Genomic DNA, 16,557 nt, shown 5'->3' with positions numbered 1-16,557 from the left:
CTGGTGAACGAAAAAATCGTTTGAGAGAAAAGAGGAGAACGCGGGACAGAAAACGCTGCTGATGGGCGATCGCTCGATTTTACGACCTAGAAAGTGAATTTCAGCATTCGAACAACTCGTTCGTCCGCGGACATAATCCGCGAATCGTCTCGGGCCTAATGATCCGCCGAGGAAGCCAATAATAAAATAGTGTTTAGAAATCGATGGGCGGATCCGCTCTTGCTGTCGATCGTCGTGCGTTAAGAAATCAGAAGAGCTCGTTGTAGATCCGTTGCAATCCGCGAGTCTCGGATCATTAAGTTTTTAATTGGGGAAGTGGCGAGACGTGTCGCAAATGTACCTGGAATACGCGGAGTTATCGCCGCAAAATGAAACGCGGAAACCTGGGACACTCTTTCTCAATGTTTTTTGAGTGCTGCAATTATTTCTATGATACACAGATCGCGACGGAGCACTACAAGCGTGTATATCTCTATCTTATTAATGTTGTTAATCAAGGGTATAAGTAAAAGTTATTTTATTAAATTAACGCAAGGGAAATTATATATATATTTTCTAATTAGTATTTTGCCTGAAGACTGATTACGAAATATCACGAGGAAGAAGAAGCTACCTCTCATCTTCTGAAACTAATTCATGTTAAAAGGAAAGTCGGTTTCCGCAATCAGTAATGCGTAATTATCATGCCGGTGGAGAGAGAGAGTTAATTATTATTAAATAACGACGCGACTGTCCGAATCTAAATCGCGGAGCTAACGAACTTCGCGATGCGACTCGAGATCGTAATCGTGGTATGCTGCATCACGAGCTCTCGCGTGGATCTCAAGTTGTAATTCCTTGGGAATTAGACAAAACTCAGAGACGATTTATCGATATTAGTTTTCACCTTCTCGTTTTCCTTATTATATATTAAATATCTGAGTTTAAGTAATTTACCGGGCAAGATGTAGATCCACAAAACTCTTTCAGAATTTCCAATTAAAAAAAAAGGTATAAATTATTGCCGTATACTATTTATTTTCAATTCTTAAAAATCGCCTTAATACGGATATTTCTAATACACATCTCTGCATGATCTACTCGCGTTCAACGAATCTCATGAATGGTGCGTCGATGGACCGTACTCTTTTAAATTAAATCAGTCAAAATATCAGTAACTCAATTAGTGATACATAAATAAAATTCTCACTAGTAATTTTCAGTAAACTGTTGATAAAAAAAAGAGAGAGAAACTTCACTGAAAACATAGTTTATTTCATTCTAATGTTTTCTATTTAGCCAAATCTTACTGATTGCAGTGCTATAGTTATAACTGAGAATATACTGAAGACTACACTGCAAATCCAAGCGTGTACTTTTTACACACTTATGTATGTAAAATCATGTAGTCACTTTTTACGCGTTCGTAAGTGTGTAAAATGTATTTTATTACGCGATTTAGTATGTATATTTATGGTTTTATGCAGTGCAGTGCGTAATGTTTACACAGAAAATTAACTTACACGCGTAAATGCGTAAAAAGTACACACTTGGATTTACAGTGTACATTTCAGCGAAAATGCGCTGATTCTTTCAACAAGAGTAGTGCTCTAGTTACAGCTAACCGAGATGATATGCTGCGTTCGCGGAATCGCGCAGAAGTTACAGCAAACTGCTATCATTCGTCGATCGGCGCTTCTCTCTGGCGAACGCGAACGGTGCGAAACCTGTCGAGGTTCCCATCGGAGCCCGAGATCGTCCGGGGCGAAGAAAGGACCTCGATCGGAATCAAATGCGGCGTGGCGCACGCAGAATCTTGCAGCGTGGAAAAGCCGCGTGCTTCCTGCCGGCGATGATCGGCAAGAAGAGGCGAGTAAACGAGCGGAGTGCCCGGTGAACGTACCGCGGGTAATCCCACACGCGGATGATGATATATCCCCTCGTTTCCTGCGGACGGTCGCTGAAGGCCCGTACCCTGGGCGAAACGATGTAATCGTCTTCCGCTCCTTAAGTCAGGTGCAAATTTATCGGTACTTTCTAGCGCGCGTTCGAGCGCCGGCCTCGTACCGCGCGCAGCTGCGGATCCTCGTCCCCGACGATCTATCGACCTGAAAATTAACCCGGTTAACGATTCGAGCAGCGGGAGTGTAACGCAGGGATCAGAAATGGGGATCTAAAGGGGGATCTATGGGGTTCTTGAGTATGAAGAGAGCCGCGCGTGACTCTGTCTTGCACGCTGAGAGCATCTCGTGTACGTGTGAGAGTTCCGCGTGGAGCGAATGGTAGAATCCTTCACGTGGATTCTGGCACCTCTCGATGATTGAGATCGCGTGACCGAAAGTTTTTGACGGACAAGATTTCGCGTGTGTAGATAAATTTTGCCAAGGCCTCGCGCATATCCGCCGTTGCACGCGCGAGGCTCTCGCACCTGTAGAGAATCGATACGTGCGAACTTCGCCAAACATGGTGCTAAATTAGACAGCCTGTCGTTTAAGCAATGGTGAATGGATGTATCCTAGCGCTTTAGGGTCGTCATTATGCGGCATCTCTTATTGAAACTGTCCGCTCATATTTCATATTATCCCTCATCTGTTCTAATGAAAAGGTGCTTCTCTTCGTCGCAATCAACTTTTCATCTCTTCCTTTCCTCCTTGTTCTTTCTGCATGTCAAATCTGCCTCAATAAATTCTCTCAATGTCGTCATCATGAATCAAAATAAAGATATATTAAATTTGTTTATGCTTGCGCAATTAAAGTCAAGTCACTGGTGCAAACCTACGCTTGCGATGGCGGATTCTAAAAAAGCCTCGTCATCATTTTCAGTTCGAGTGTAATCGCGTGTAATGATCGTTGATGAGTTTCCTATGTCCCGATGATTAAAGCTGCGGAATAGCATCGAGTGAGAAATACAGTTGCGAATTACTTCAGTCCGCGGAATAATCCCGCAACACGCGATATCACTATTACAAGTGTACACGATTCTCTCGAGCTCTGGGGCACGCTTGAAAATCCCGGCTGGTGAGCCTTAAAAATGGATTAATCGCTTCCCGGCTCCGGTCTTCGGCTTTACTGCGCTTTCTAGATCGTGCCGACGCTACCGAAGCGGAAAACAAACAGCAAGTCAGTTTCGTGACTGAAAGTGTTATCTCGAGCGACTTCGATTAATTACGAGTCTTGCGTCTACGCAACGGTGATACGAATATAAACACCGTTTATCCGAACCGTTTTGCCGATATACGCGCCGTTAGGAATAACATCGTTATCGTAAAGACAAAATAAAAAAGCTGCAACGATGCCGGAATGAAGCTACAGTGATGCCGGAAATCGGTAGAATCGGCAAAAGTGCAGTTATCGATAGATTATCGAGCTATAAATGTATCCTTTTCTACTTGCTTGCATATAAAAAAGATTTTTATGCCTGTAAATAATAATTAAAATGATAAATATGATATATCGAATACTCTGCTTCCATGCTGTCCAGCACGCGGTAGTTTCCTCTCTTTTTCTCTTTCTTTCTCTCTTTATCTGTTATTTGCGTTTTATCGCTATCCGATGACGCGTAAACACAGCTTAGATTAACTTAAAAATGATATTGTTATTATCGCAGGCTGTGCGATAATTCCAGCAATTTTGCACGAACAAATCGTCGCACTGATTCGCGCACCGTTTTAATCGCCGCTTCCGGTACGACGTATTGGCTGCAAATTTATATCGGCTCGCCAAGTCGCGCGGAGATGATACGCAGGTGCGAGTCCGACCTTGATTAACCCGACCAGTGGTTCGTAACATTGTAACGAGAGCCTCATCCGGCTAGAGGATGACTCGAGGAGTCTGACACCCTCCACCTCCCTCCACCCCCGAGGAACCCCCGCCGCGAGCTGCATCCGCTGGATGCATTTTCCACGCCCTTTTCATTCGATCGCGCGAGCCGACGCGACGACGGGATGAAAAACCGTTCGCACTTTCTACGAGAGACGCGGATGCAGATGCAAGATGGGAAGATGCCGGGGCGCGATAGAACTGACAATGACTCGTAAACTGCAACGTTTGAACGGGGCGCTTCCCCGAAGCGATATCCACTCGGCGCGCCGCGGCTCCGAGGGAGAGACCTAATAAATATCTACCGGATGGATTGTTGTTTGCACCGTCGCGCGGAAAGAACGAGCTGCCGGCGCCGCCGCCGCTACGCGGACGGGGATTTAATCGGCCGATGGAAATGATTGCGCTTTCTAAACGATAATGCCTACGCAACGCGAGCGCTTTTGCGATAGCGGCGACCTGACGCGCGCGAGTTCCGCCGTTGACCGGCAAAGGTCGAAGAACTGGTACCGCCAGCGCGGCTGCTGCCGCGGCAGTCGCATATTGCGATAAGTTGTCGCGGGTGCACGCAATACTTTTCCACGTTCTTCTGCGAAAAGAATCGCAGCGCCAGAATTGCGCGTTTCGCGCGTCCAGGATTCCTCCGCAGCGGTCTTCTTCTTCGCGTCGCTGTCCTCGGTGGCCTCCTCCTCGCCAACGGAAACCACGTGACGTCGCGCACGGTCCCCTCGGCTCGACGAATTCCTCATTTTACTCTCATTACTGGTGGTTTCGTAACGCGCGCGGCCTTGCGGACGCGCGCTGACTAAGCCCGCGCGATGCAGATCTCGGGTGAAGCCGGGCCCTGTTTTTCTCCTTCACACGCGTGCGATCGCAGCCGATGGCCTCGGACCTCTCTTGCGTTACACTTTTGCCACGCCCGGATCGAACGGGTAAGCTCATCGCGAAAGTGAAACGCAATAAAGGAGCCACGCCGAGCGAGAGTCTCAACGGTCCGCGCGAAGGCGGAAGAGAGAGAGAGAGAGAGCCAGACCTCGACGGGCTTGACGAGAGAGAGAGAGCAGGAGAAAAAGAGACGCACTGGGAGGGAGATGTAGAGAGAAAGAGAGAGGGAAAAAGAGAGACGCGAGATCCTATCGATCGGAACCTCGAGGCCTGGAAATCGGTTTCCTCGCAGCATCCCGCAGTCGCCGACGCGCGAGGAGATACGCTCGACCCGCGAATTTTCTCTCGGATCCAATGAGCGTGCGAAACTTTACAACGAATACGATACGCATGGTCTTGTAAAGTTTTTGCAAATTTTTTATTTAATAATTTTTAATTGGAAAATTCTAAAGGCACAAGGATTTTAATGACTAAATTGAAGTCTTATTCGAAGATCTATTCTTCGAGCTTTATCTCACTTCTGTTCAATCGTAGTGCAAATCTTTGTGCACTCTCGAGCACGTAGAACGTGTCCTCGAGAATTTGACGATTCTTGATGATATAATTGATAACTTGCGAGCTTGATCAACGGGAAAATCCCAGAAAGATTTCGAACCCCGAACGTTTCGCAAAGACGACGCCATCCGGGAACGATTGCGTAAAGTCGCACCATTCGCGAGGTCCAACCGGGAGACTTTTCAACCAGTTTTCCCGTGAAAACCAGCTCGCTCGCGGATTTCTCGTCGTCTATCAGCGAAATTGCGTCAGGCTCGCGAGCGCGGGGCGAGACACGCCTCGGTCTCGTCCCGGAGCTTCTCGTTCCAGCTCGCGTGCGTGATTTCACCGGTCACGCGTCTACTTGCGACACTTTCAGCTACGAGCGATCGCCACCGAATTGCGACAGCCGGCAAGCAGAAAAATAACAAAAAGGAAGACCAAGTGGCAGAAAGTACAGCTTTCGGTTGCCGTTACGAGAAACTGTAACGTTCGCCTCGTTCGAGCGTGCACAAGCTGCGGTGCTCCCCAGCACGCGAGCCTTTTATGTTACCTTTCAGTCGTGAATCATAAATTCCGACGACTACACGTATAAGTGCGTATTATAACAACGACACACTAATGGTAAGAAGAATAGCGTGTACGGTACCGTGCCCATAACGCGTATATGAACGGCGTATACATATACTTAGCTGTTAGAATTCGTATCGAGGCTCAATCTTAGTTAGAGACGAAGTCGTCAGAGTAATTGCAGCGCACTGCAACGAGCGTCGAACGGAAATCCTTTGTACAAGATTACTTTGCCACCACGATCGCGTCCCATTCCTTATTACGCACCCACGTTACATAATTCCATTAAAGGCTTCATCTGTCCCGACAATTTACTTTGAGATGTTGTTTCCTCGCCCCGCGATGAACTCGCCGCTTCGGAGGCAACATCTTCGAGCAGACGTTCGAGCACGCGTTCAGAGGCGCGTTGTATAATACAAATACGAAGAAAGAAATTTCGCGATAGGTGGACCAAAGTCAGCCAATCTTACAATTCCATGCCATCTCGCAGCATTGTGTAATACGTCGATTAAGGGGGAGCCTGCTTTGGAACGCTGAAAATAAGGTATATTTTACGAATTGTTTTTGGAGAAACTATACAGCGGATCATTATAAAACTTTGATGCATTTATTAGTACATGTTTAAAGATAAAAAAATTATTTTTTTATTTGAATATATCGCTTGTAGAGGTCGTCCTGGAGAAGTCTTAGTGCAGCCGCGTCGCCGGCATTGCAAATTGGTGAGCATTCTCCTGCCTCCAAATTGCGTCTAAACTGAAAAATTGAAATATGTTCTCGTTATTTATGAATTCCCATCGTCGATGAACCAAAGAGAGAAGAAAAAAATTGAAAAGTGTCAAAATGGTGGAGCTTAGAACACAAAAGTACGATTTTTAGGCAAAGTTTTTGAACTTTTTCATGCAAAAATAATTGTTTAACTTAATGTTTTTATGAATATTAAAGGTTCATCGACGATGGGAATTCATAAATAACGAGAAAATATTTCAATTTTTCAGTTTGGATGAAATTTGGAGGCAGGAGAATGCTCACCAATTTACAATGCCGGCTGCACTAAGATGCCTCCAGGACGACCTCTACAGACGATATATTCAAATCCAAAAATAATTTTTTTTATCTTTAAACATGTACTAATAAATGCATCAAAGTTTTATAATGATCCGCTGTATAGTTTCTCCAAAAAAATTCGTAAAATTATACCTTATTTTCAACGTTCTAAAGCAGGCTCCCCCCTTAAACGTAATTGTCATTCGACTTAGATCTCTTTATTCTAGTTACGAGGGGTCTAAGCCCGCGGCTTCTTTTTACGTTGTACTCACATCTTAGGCCTTACCGAGATCTCGATCGTCGCTGCTAATCGTCGAATTCTAATGGAAGTATCGATTCGATCCACGAGTTGGTTCTCGTACCACCCTCCTGTAATTACACATAGTCAACCGCCCGCGGTACCTATTAGAAAGAGAAAAAAAACAAACCACTTGTAAAGAGTTCTCTAATTTTTTATATGAGACATAAATAGAGAGGATTGCATATATATGAATATAGATACATATATAATATATACATAACGATATACATATATGAATCGTACCACCACGATTGTGATTTGACCGAGGTTACCGTGTTATACGTACTTACTATTAGCCACGGAAACGGCGCCGTGTGCCGAGAAAGCTACAAAGCGCTCGTTACCTTTAGAACAGGTAGTTTTTAAGGAATCACACGAATACACGCATACACGTACCACACGCATATGCGTACACACATTACAAGTTTTCAAGCTCAGTTCGATCCCACAGATTCTTCTTATGTTTATAGTCAAATGTTTAAAGAACGTTTTCGAAAGCGCCAGGCGCTTCAATCGGACGAACGATCGTAGCATTGTTTAATATTATACAAAGATATACAAAGATACGTTCATTTTTAATGTAAACTGATTATTGCGTGAGAGATACTGCGTCCTCGCCGAAGCGCAACTCGATGGTTCACTTTAAAATGACTGAAAGTTCCTTGTTTTGCGAAAACAATTATTTTAAATTCTTCAACGTGCAATCTTAATTATCGGATTATTTTAATTGTTCACGCTATAATTAGCGTGCAACGTGGCGTCCAGAGAAATTGCGGCACACTGATTTTCGAATAATAATTGAAATTTGAATAATAGTCGATGGAAGATCTCCCTTTTGCGAGATTTAAGTTATGTGCATAATTTAAGATTGCGATTGCTCGGGTTGTCGATTAAATGGCTTTTTGAAATGACCCATTGAATTGTTCGATTCTTCCCATGGCGCGAGAGCGCTGGTTGGCTCATCGGACGGGACGATGGAGTAAAGATGACGTCCGTGAACGATCCTATAATTGTTCGTCACTCCTATTTTCCATACGACATTTATAGCTACGTAGTCACGCCTTTGTAGCATGATGATGACTGTATATATGTCAATACGTGTAATATTTGAAGCAAAAAAAAATATATATATAATAATAATTCAATAAGAAAATTCGTTTCATTGCATTTACCCCAACCCTTCCTGCGCAAAGACCTTCCACCCCCTTTCACATTTATTCTTAAAATTTATATTAATTACAGCACACACGTTTTCGTGTCATAATTACGTTTACACAATCCAGTAAAAACGGTAAGTCCGGACGAGAAGCCGGAATTCAGCATAAGCTCGCGTAATGCTTTCTCTTACACGCTTACTGTTGCTTCGCAAACTTGTTCTTTTATTTTCCTTTCTTCTCTTGCACAGCCATATGTCGACGGGGTCAACGGTAGGTTCAGCCGAAAACGACCCTGTTTCCAGAAAATTGAATCCTCTTTTCCCCCGTTCGCCGAGAAGAAGAACCGCAATTAATGTGGGAAGCGATGGCTTGACCAGGGTCATAGGTGTGTGAGAACCGGAACACTTACTTAAGTTTAAGTTTAAGTAAGTCTACCCCGGTAGTTGCCGGTGGACGAGTCAACGACGTGACTTGAAGACGAAATCCGAAAGTAATGAGACACCTTCGACAAAAACCGAAAGCGCGTCCATTTATCCGCGTGCCGCGCTATTCGCAACGGTAAATTATTATAAATTAGAAGCACGTGCTAGAGTTCGCTGTATCATAAAGTGAGTCACTTGAGATATCTGGGAGTTAATCATGTTAATAGCCTTCATTAAGCATATCGCGATTAGCCACTTCCCGCTCTTGGATCTACTAGACCGCACAGCCATAGACACAGATCCGAAGAAATTGCAATTGGTGACAGCTCGCAGTTGAACAACCGATCTGAGATAAATACAGCGCGATGGAACAAATAATATTAGATAAATATCCATAGAAACAACATCATAAACAATCGCTTTCACAAATTTTAAATAACTTGAGTTAATTAGTTACATTTATAATTTATATAGAGGAGAATCCCCTATTATGAGATATGCTCCTAATATGAGATACTGGAGTTTCTGCTAAACTAGTGAGTACCATCTGTTAATTCCACCATAAACTTATTACTCTTGGTGTAAAATATATTTAGTGAAAAATTCATTGTTCGTTGTTGCGTTTAGCTTTTGCAAGAAAAGGTTTGTGAAATTGTGAACATGTCAAAGGAACTTAAGGTAGGTCTTTAAACCTTGTTTATTACATAATAAAGAAATGGTTGGCAATAAATTCAGTATGCAATGATAGAGTAGAATCGTAGTAACAGGAAAATACGCGATTTGTTGAATTGCTTAATTGTAGAGGTTAGATTTCATGATCGCGGAACCGCTAGGCGCGTGGCTCGTATAATGAGATATTCAGGGTACTCTTAATATGAGATAATTATTGCTCGAATATGAAGAGTATGTAGTGTAATAAAAAGAAAGAAAATACTACGTTAAGGTTAAAGAAAAGTTAATACGAATTTATATTACGAATTTTTGTGTATTTAATTTTTATAGAATCTGACTATGGAGGTTAGAGAAACGAGGAAGCGTCGACGGTGGAATCGTGAAGATTTGGCGAAGGCTGTGGCAGCAGTATTTTTATAAAAATATCTAATAAAGTTTTTTACTTGCAATACTGATGTATTTTGCACTTTTAACACCGATTTCTCAAGGTATCTTATATTAGGAGCACACTTTCGCGATCTTGCGTAAAGCTCTTTTTCAAATTTTTTTAATTTTCAGAAAAAATAATATTTAAATTAAATTTTTCATTTCACCAACCTAAAGCTTATTAAATTCTCTTCAAGAGAACGTATTACATTTTTAAATTCTGCCTATAGATTTCCTTACGCTCGGCAAAATCGATATGGTATCTCATAATCGGGGACTTTCCTCTATATCCGCCTTCTTAATTGAAATACGTTTACTTAAATTCTGTCTATTCCCATTGTCTAATGCAATAATTGGTGATGGTATTTACTGATTTGACTCGATTATTTTCATTGACGGTAAAATCGTTCGTTTGCGAGACGACGCGAATCCATAAATAAAGTCTCGCTCATCTGGACCAAACTTGGCCTGGAGGTGATCGGATCCGAAGGCACAGGCGGAATAGCGCGCTTCGGGCTAAGTGCCTTCTTAGCTTCACCGAGGACGTGACTTTGACCCAGATACCGGTAAACTGTGCCAAGTAGCCCGCGGATGCAGCCTGTTCATATCGTCTGGATCGAAATCACGCCAGAACGACGCGACCGAGATCGATCCGAGGGTCTCCTACCGTGCGTCAGGATTTAACGAGCATTGTTCCTTTCCAATCAGTTCGGCAATCGACCCTGAAAGTTTGGACTTCGATAAGCGATACAGAATATCTTGAGCGGATATCTGGACGCTGTTCATGTGATCATCGCGTGCACAACTATTGCACGTCGTAAGATATGTATCTTTCATGTAGCTATAAATTAAAAAAATGATTAGTGTAACGACGATGAATAATAATGAATAATATAGCACGTCGTGTCGTAAATTTTTTATCATAATTTCTGAAACTACTGAAATAAATAAATGTTTAAGAGGATACGTGACGTAAAAGATATTACATTGAATTTGAATACAAACTCTTCTGATTCCGTTAGACTCCTGTTTGCGCGATATAAATTATTAAAAAGAAATCATATAAAATGCAGAAATAATAATATCATACAGGATAATAACTCTGAGGAAACTTTGTGCGTTAAACGTCAACCTTCGTGAAACGTATTTGCCTATTGTGATTAATCAGAGTGGGAGGAAACCAAGATCCTTGAACAGATCGTTACTTTTAATTAGGAATTTGTTGTACCGCGACAACGAATCTCAAATAAGTTGGATGCTCAGAATAAAATGTTAGAAAGAAAAAATCTCTCGAAGAAAGAAAGAAATTTAATATAACAAGAAGATTCACGTACAATCATCACATATAAAAGAAATAATTTTTAATTTTATTATGTTTATTTGTATTTCTTTTAGTCTTCTGATAATTAGATATAATATCATAATAAAAAGATATATTAAAATATCAATAAAAATATATTATAATAGAATAACTATTTAAAAATAAAAAAGATTACAAGCGATATCCATTCTGATGTTCGAGGATTACGATACCGAACTGAAGCAATCTTCGATTCAACCTTGACGACGGTGACAATAAAGATGACTCGTCGGCAGGGCCTTAACTAGCAATGAATCACTAACAATACGCATCTTCTTCGGAATTGCAACAGCGGAGGATTACCTATTTAAGGCAACGCCAAATCGGTCGAAAGAACGCATCACACGATCAACGTGCATTTATTTAAAACGCCTTCGAAACCAGTCGTTTAGCTTGGTGTACGCATTTGTAATCTCGAAGAATGATGTTATTAGATGGTTGTATAGCAAGACGATGTTCACGTGCATAATAATTAATGCACCGATGCTGATTCTAATTCTCGAAACGATTATTTATTCCAATTACTAGCCACGTTCAAGCGGTCATTTATTATGTGATACAAGATTTATTTACAAGAATGAAAGATTGCACGATGCAAAAATAATCTTTACATTACCTTATATCGTAAATATAAGATAATTCGCATATATTAAAAAAAATAAAGATGTATTATTTTATAGAATATAAGATAAAAATATAAACTTTAATAAGGAAATGTTAAATGGAATCAGGACAAATATTAGATTGTTCAAATTTTGCAAATCGAAAATGACTGCATGGTAGCAATACTGTGTGCGCTGATGTATGTGAGAGATGATTTAACGAAAAACATAATTTTGATCTAAGTAATAAGCTACGCGCTTAATTGAGATAGACATAAGATATTTGGAGACATCATTGAAGAAGACATTGATCGGATTAATCGGCTCATGATCTGAGTAAGACAGCTCGAATAAGCTAAATACTAGTTCGAAAGCCTTCGGAGAGTTTATACACGGAAGGAAAATCTGTAATCTGTAAAGTTTAATTTACATTCATTAAAAGATATACGGGAAAAAGTAATTATCTAAGTGACAAAACATATTTATTATTTTTTTTTTTTTCTTGCATAGTTCAGATCTTGCTCTAGAGCAAAGATATATCTGATCTTGTTAATACAAAAGTAAAAAATATCAACTTTTAACTTTTTATCAAGATGAGATATCTGTACGAACTTTGCATTATTGCACGGAACGCAAATTCGGTGTCAGTAAGAATATTTATTAATTACACACAAACGTATTGATAGAGAGATCGTTAAGGCACTGCATTGTCTCTTTTGTCATTGTTAATAACGTAGTAATCGTTATTTCCAAGAGACTGGCTCCAGGATCCATTGTTGATCGAGATTCTTAGTACAAGCCGCTATTGTAGGCGTGTCATCGTCCGCAGCTGCCTGAAGGCACATCTCGGAAGGCACGTGCAAAATCGATTTCGTCTAGAAAATAATCGTTGGCGCTGCTAAGATCTGTTAGAAAGTAAATTATTATGGCTACTTTATCAGAGGCGTCTTACTTGTTCGTTGTACTGCCACTTTTGTCTCTCGCGACCGCTGCATGCCATTATCTTCACCTTTGGCGTCTTTTGCTGCGTGTCCCGTTCCGGTGCGTCTAGGCACACGCTTTCATCCGTCATTATCACTCCGCTTTTGGTCATCACGAACATCTGGCTGAGTATCAAGCGCGGTATGCACGTGTGTAGGACCGCGTTCCCCGAAGGCTGCGCGTAAGATCCTTTCGCGGTCGGTCGCATGATGCACCTCTTCGTCGCGGCGTGCACTATCTGTGGGCGAACGACGCGACGTTACAGTCGGCTAATAGTCTACTTAACGGAGCGCCGTTCGAGAAGTAACGTTACCCTGCCGAAGAACCGATCGTCCGTAGGAAAGAAATGCTCGGGCCACACGTTCTCCAGGTACCACTCGAAACTCTTGCAGCGCAGTCTCTCGCGCAGAGCTAATCTCGAACGGATTTGCTGCTTGTACCGCAGTCTAGCCGCCTCTAATAGAAGTCAGAGAGTATGTATGAGGATCCACTGATCCATGAAATTGGAGATCCAGATGGACGATGCAAATTTGCGTGTACCGGCCGGTTCGTAATGATCACGCTTACCGGGATTGAACTTGAAATAGAACTCCGCCCATTGATCCATCCACACCAGAGCGACTCTGGCAAGATTGCCGTACAAGATATCGCCTACGCCGCCCGGGAAGGTGTACGGAGAAGACTTTCGAAAGAGATGGCCGACGTGGGAGCAGGGCGCGATCTCGATACTGCCGCCGCACTGCCAGGCTCGGAACGACAGTTCCAGGTTCTCGCCACCCCAGATCCGCATCTGGTCGTCGTAGCTGCCCAATTTGAAGAAGTAATCCTTGTTCATCGAGAACAGGCCGCCCGCCATCGCGGGCGTGCGAAACGGTTCGACGATGTTCTCGCGCCTCTCCTTCAACAGGCGACCGTTCAAAGTGAGCCAACGGAAGTGCAAGTCCCAGTTGAACGCGCCCCAGTGAAGCTCGAACGATCTGCCAAATTAATAGCTTTTACAATGTTATGTACACAGTGAGTGGTTTGCTTTCAGATGCTCATCTGCAGTCAAAGGGTTCAATAAATATTTAACTGAACCATCACCTTGTATAACTAAAAGTATCGTCGTTAATTATGTCAATTACTGGAGAGACGATTCTCGTTGCGTTCTTGCCGACTGCTTCGAGTAACGGCTCCAACCATCCTGCAAATATTGCGTTACAATGTTGATGCTGATACAAGAGTCAAGAAAAAATTGTTTCGTACGTTAGTATAATATAATAGAGCTTACCTACCAACCGTACATTCGCAGTGAGCGTCGAGAAAAGTGAGAACTTCACCCCTAGCATCGTTCGCTCCCAAAAGTCTCGCTTTTATTAATCCTACTCGTTCGTTGGATCGCAAGACTCTCGTAGGAACGCTCAGTTTCTTCACGTAATCATCCAAAGGACTTTTTAGGAATTCTGCCAACAAATAAATAGTTGATAAAATCTCTTAATCAATACGATGAAATTGGCTTGGTCAATTTTATCTTTACTTACCTCTTTCGCTGTTGTCATCAACTAGAATAATCTCTTCTAATAATTCTCTCGGTGATCTATTAATGACGCTGTGCACTGTTCGCAGCAGTGTACTCCAGGCCTCATTATGAAACACTATAATGATCGACGTCTTCGGCAAAGTGCCCAAATTTGCATATTTGGAAATACATCTGCAAAAATGTTTAATATCAAAAAATATTAAACAGTTTATGACACGAAAAATCTTCGCGATGAACGAATTGAATCACTGTGCTCTTACTTCTTTTTTCTGACGTCGGGCAAAGATCGATTTAACGGTATCTTATCGCTAACCATTAAATTAAATCTGTTAATCTGATATAACTGCTGCATTTTGTAAAAATCTTTCGGGTGTATTATTACAGGTTCCCCATTTTTGCCTTCGAATGGACGTGGATTAAATAAGTTCTGATTAATAATATCTAAAAAAAAGAACGATACATAATATCTAATCTTGTAATCTTTACATATAATATTACATTCCTTTCAATATCGACATCTATTACCTTTCGTGATATTTGGAGTTTTTAAGGGATCTACAGAGTCTCCTATGTAATGACCGACTACTACATGGATTCCTCGATGATCAAAGTAATCTTTCTGATTTTCATGTAATCTAAAATAGAGAAAAATATCATTAAATTTATATCAGTATATGAATAGTTTTCAATAATGCAAGTAATTGTGAGTTTGTACCGCAACGATATAAAATCTTCACGCTGATTGGCGCTTTTCTCTTTGTTCATGCACCAAAGAAGAAAGACGCCTAAAAGTGCGATGATCGCAAAAATGATCACCGATAGACGACGAGGTCGTCTTAATCTAGGCCACATTATGCCGCTGATTATCCATCCATGATATCAGTAACGGTCACTCTCCCGACGCGCAGAATCCACTCACGCACTGTTCAGTTTTAGGAAATACAACTTCATTTTACTTCACACTGCTCGAGCTTATCACTGAGCAAATCCGGTTTCCATTATCATGAGTTCCTCAGCAGGTCAGGTCATTGTAATAAAAAAGAAAGATTCCAAGAACCTCTAAAGTGAACTCTGAAACAAGATTGTTATTGTTTTGACTTCAATATTAATTTCCTAAGATTCTGTTCCTCTAATCTTAAGTTTGTAGTTTATATCCCACATGTTTCTTTCATGGTTGTTAACATACTCTTAATTATATAATTTTTCAATCTACTGAATATATATTTAAAACAATATAAAAATGATGAATTACTTTTGTTTCTTATTTCTTAGACGTAGAAAGATTAGTGGATATAAAATTAAAAATTTTTGATAAACTTAGTTTAAAAAAAAAGAAATTTTATTAACATTGTAGAAAATTAATGATCTTATAAATTATATAAAACCTATATATCATAATTAGCTTAATAAATTTGTCTTGTAAAAATTAAAGTATTTAAAATGATGTAATAAAAATTTAATTTAGAAATATAATATAACATAAATAGAGTTTACTAAAATTTAAAAAGTAATAGTACCACTACCACAATTATCACATGTATAATAAGTAATATAATAATCTTAAGATGACAAAACATAATCACATGCAATATATCTCTAAAATGACACAAATACAAGATACAATTTATAGATATTTATATAAGATAATTAAACTTTATACAAAAATATGTATATGCAACAATGAATAGTTTATAAAAATGACACAAAATTGTTATATATTTACATAATAATTTATCTTAAACAATTGGAACAATTTTGGAGCACGTAAATATACATATATTTATTATTCAGAAATTTCTATAGTAATAAAATTAAGGACTTTGATAGAAATTAGTAAAGTTGCTTTAGACAACTCCATATACATACACATGCATCATAAGTATTGCGAAATTCAAAGGAAAATAAATCCAGGCGTGTACTCAAATAAACACTGATTCTTAAAATACACGAATAAACATATTACCAAACGGTTGCAGAATTTTTGCAGTAACGCTTTGTCAGGTAAACGGAAACAACAATCCCGAATGTTGTACGATGTCGCCATTCACAACAGCACATATACAGTAACGCAATCCTTTGGACTTTGTTGGTTAAACAGTATTACGCATTCGCGAAGGAAGGAAGTTGCTCAGCAGCGCGCTGTAAACCTCTTCTCTCTCCTTTGAACACTTGTCTCTTTCTCAACACCATTCAACACCATTCAAAACCAGTTATTGAATTGTGCATCTTGCAAAATTATGTTTGGCGATATTTGATATATTTCGGTAAAATCTTGTGTGCAGATAA

General features: G+C 40.6%; 1 protein-coding gene across 1 annotated transcript; it reads right to left on the bottom strand.

Moving 5' to 3' along the window:
• Positions 1 to 12,235: 12,235 nt before the first annotated feature.
• LOC105283363 (polypeptide N-acetylgalactosaminyltransferase 1) lies at positions 12,236 to 16,374 on the bottom strand. The gene is made up of 11 exons (XM_011346052.3): positions 16,235 to 16,374; positions 14,987 to 15,342; positions 14,797 to 14,906; positions 14,532 to 14,712; positions 14,273 to 14,442; positions 14,027 to 14,194; positions 13,836 to 13,935; positions 13,320 to 13,729; positions 13,066 to 13,208; positions 12,724 to 12,990; positions 12,236 to 12,646 (listed from the first exon to the last, which is right to left on the bottom strand). The coding sequence occupies exons 2-11, from the start codon at positions 15,121 to 15,123 to the stop codon at positions 12,515 to 12,517; spliced, it is 1,818 nt and encodes a 605-aa protein (XP_011344354.1). The 5' UTR covers positions 15,124 to 15,342; positions 16,235 to 16,374; the 3' UTR covers positions 12,236 to 12,514.
• Between the last annotated feature and the right edge of the window lie 183 nt (positions 16,375 to 16,557).

This window comes from Ooceraea biroi, chromosome 2 (assembly GCF_003672135.1).
Source record: "Ooceraea biroi isolate clonal line C1 chromosome 2, Obir_v5.4, whole genome shotgun sequence".
Taxonomy (NCBI): Eukaryota; Metazoa; Arthropoda; class Insecta; order Hymenoptera; family Formicidae; genus Ooceraea; species Ooceraea biroi.
Note: the sequence above shows the minus strand (reverse complement) of the source record. Positions and strands in the feature narration are given on the sequence as shown.

Bases quoted from the DNA above. Each gene is read 5' to 3' on its own strand.
- LOC105283363 (XM_011346052.3), bottom strand. From the start codon at position 15,123: ATGTGGCCTAGATTAAGACGACCTCGTCGTCTATCGGTGATCATTTTT. The intron at 13,936-14,026 runs GTAGGTAAGCTC...CAATATTTGCAG, and splicing joins TCACTGCGAATGTACGGTTG to GATGGTTGGAGCCGTTACTC. The intron at 12,991-13,065 runs GTAACGTTACTT...GTTCGCCCACAG, and splicing joins ACGATCGGTTCTTCGGCAGG to ATAGTGCACGCCGCGACGAA.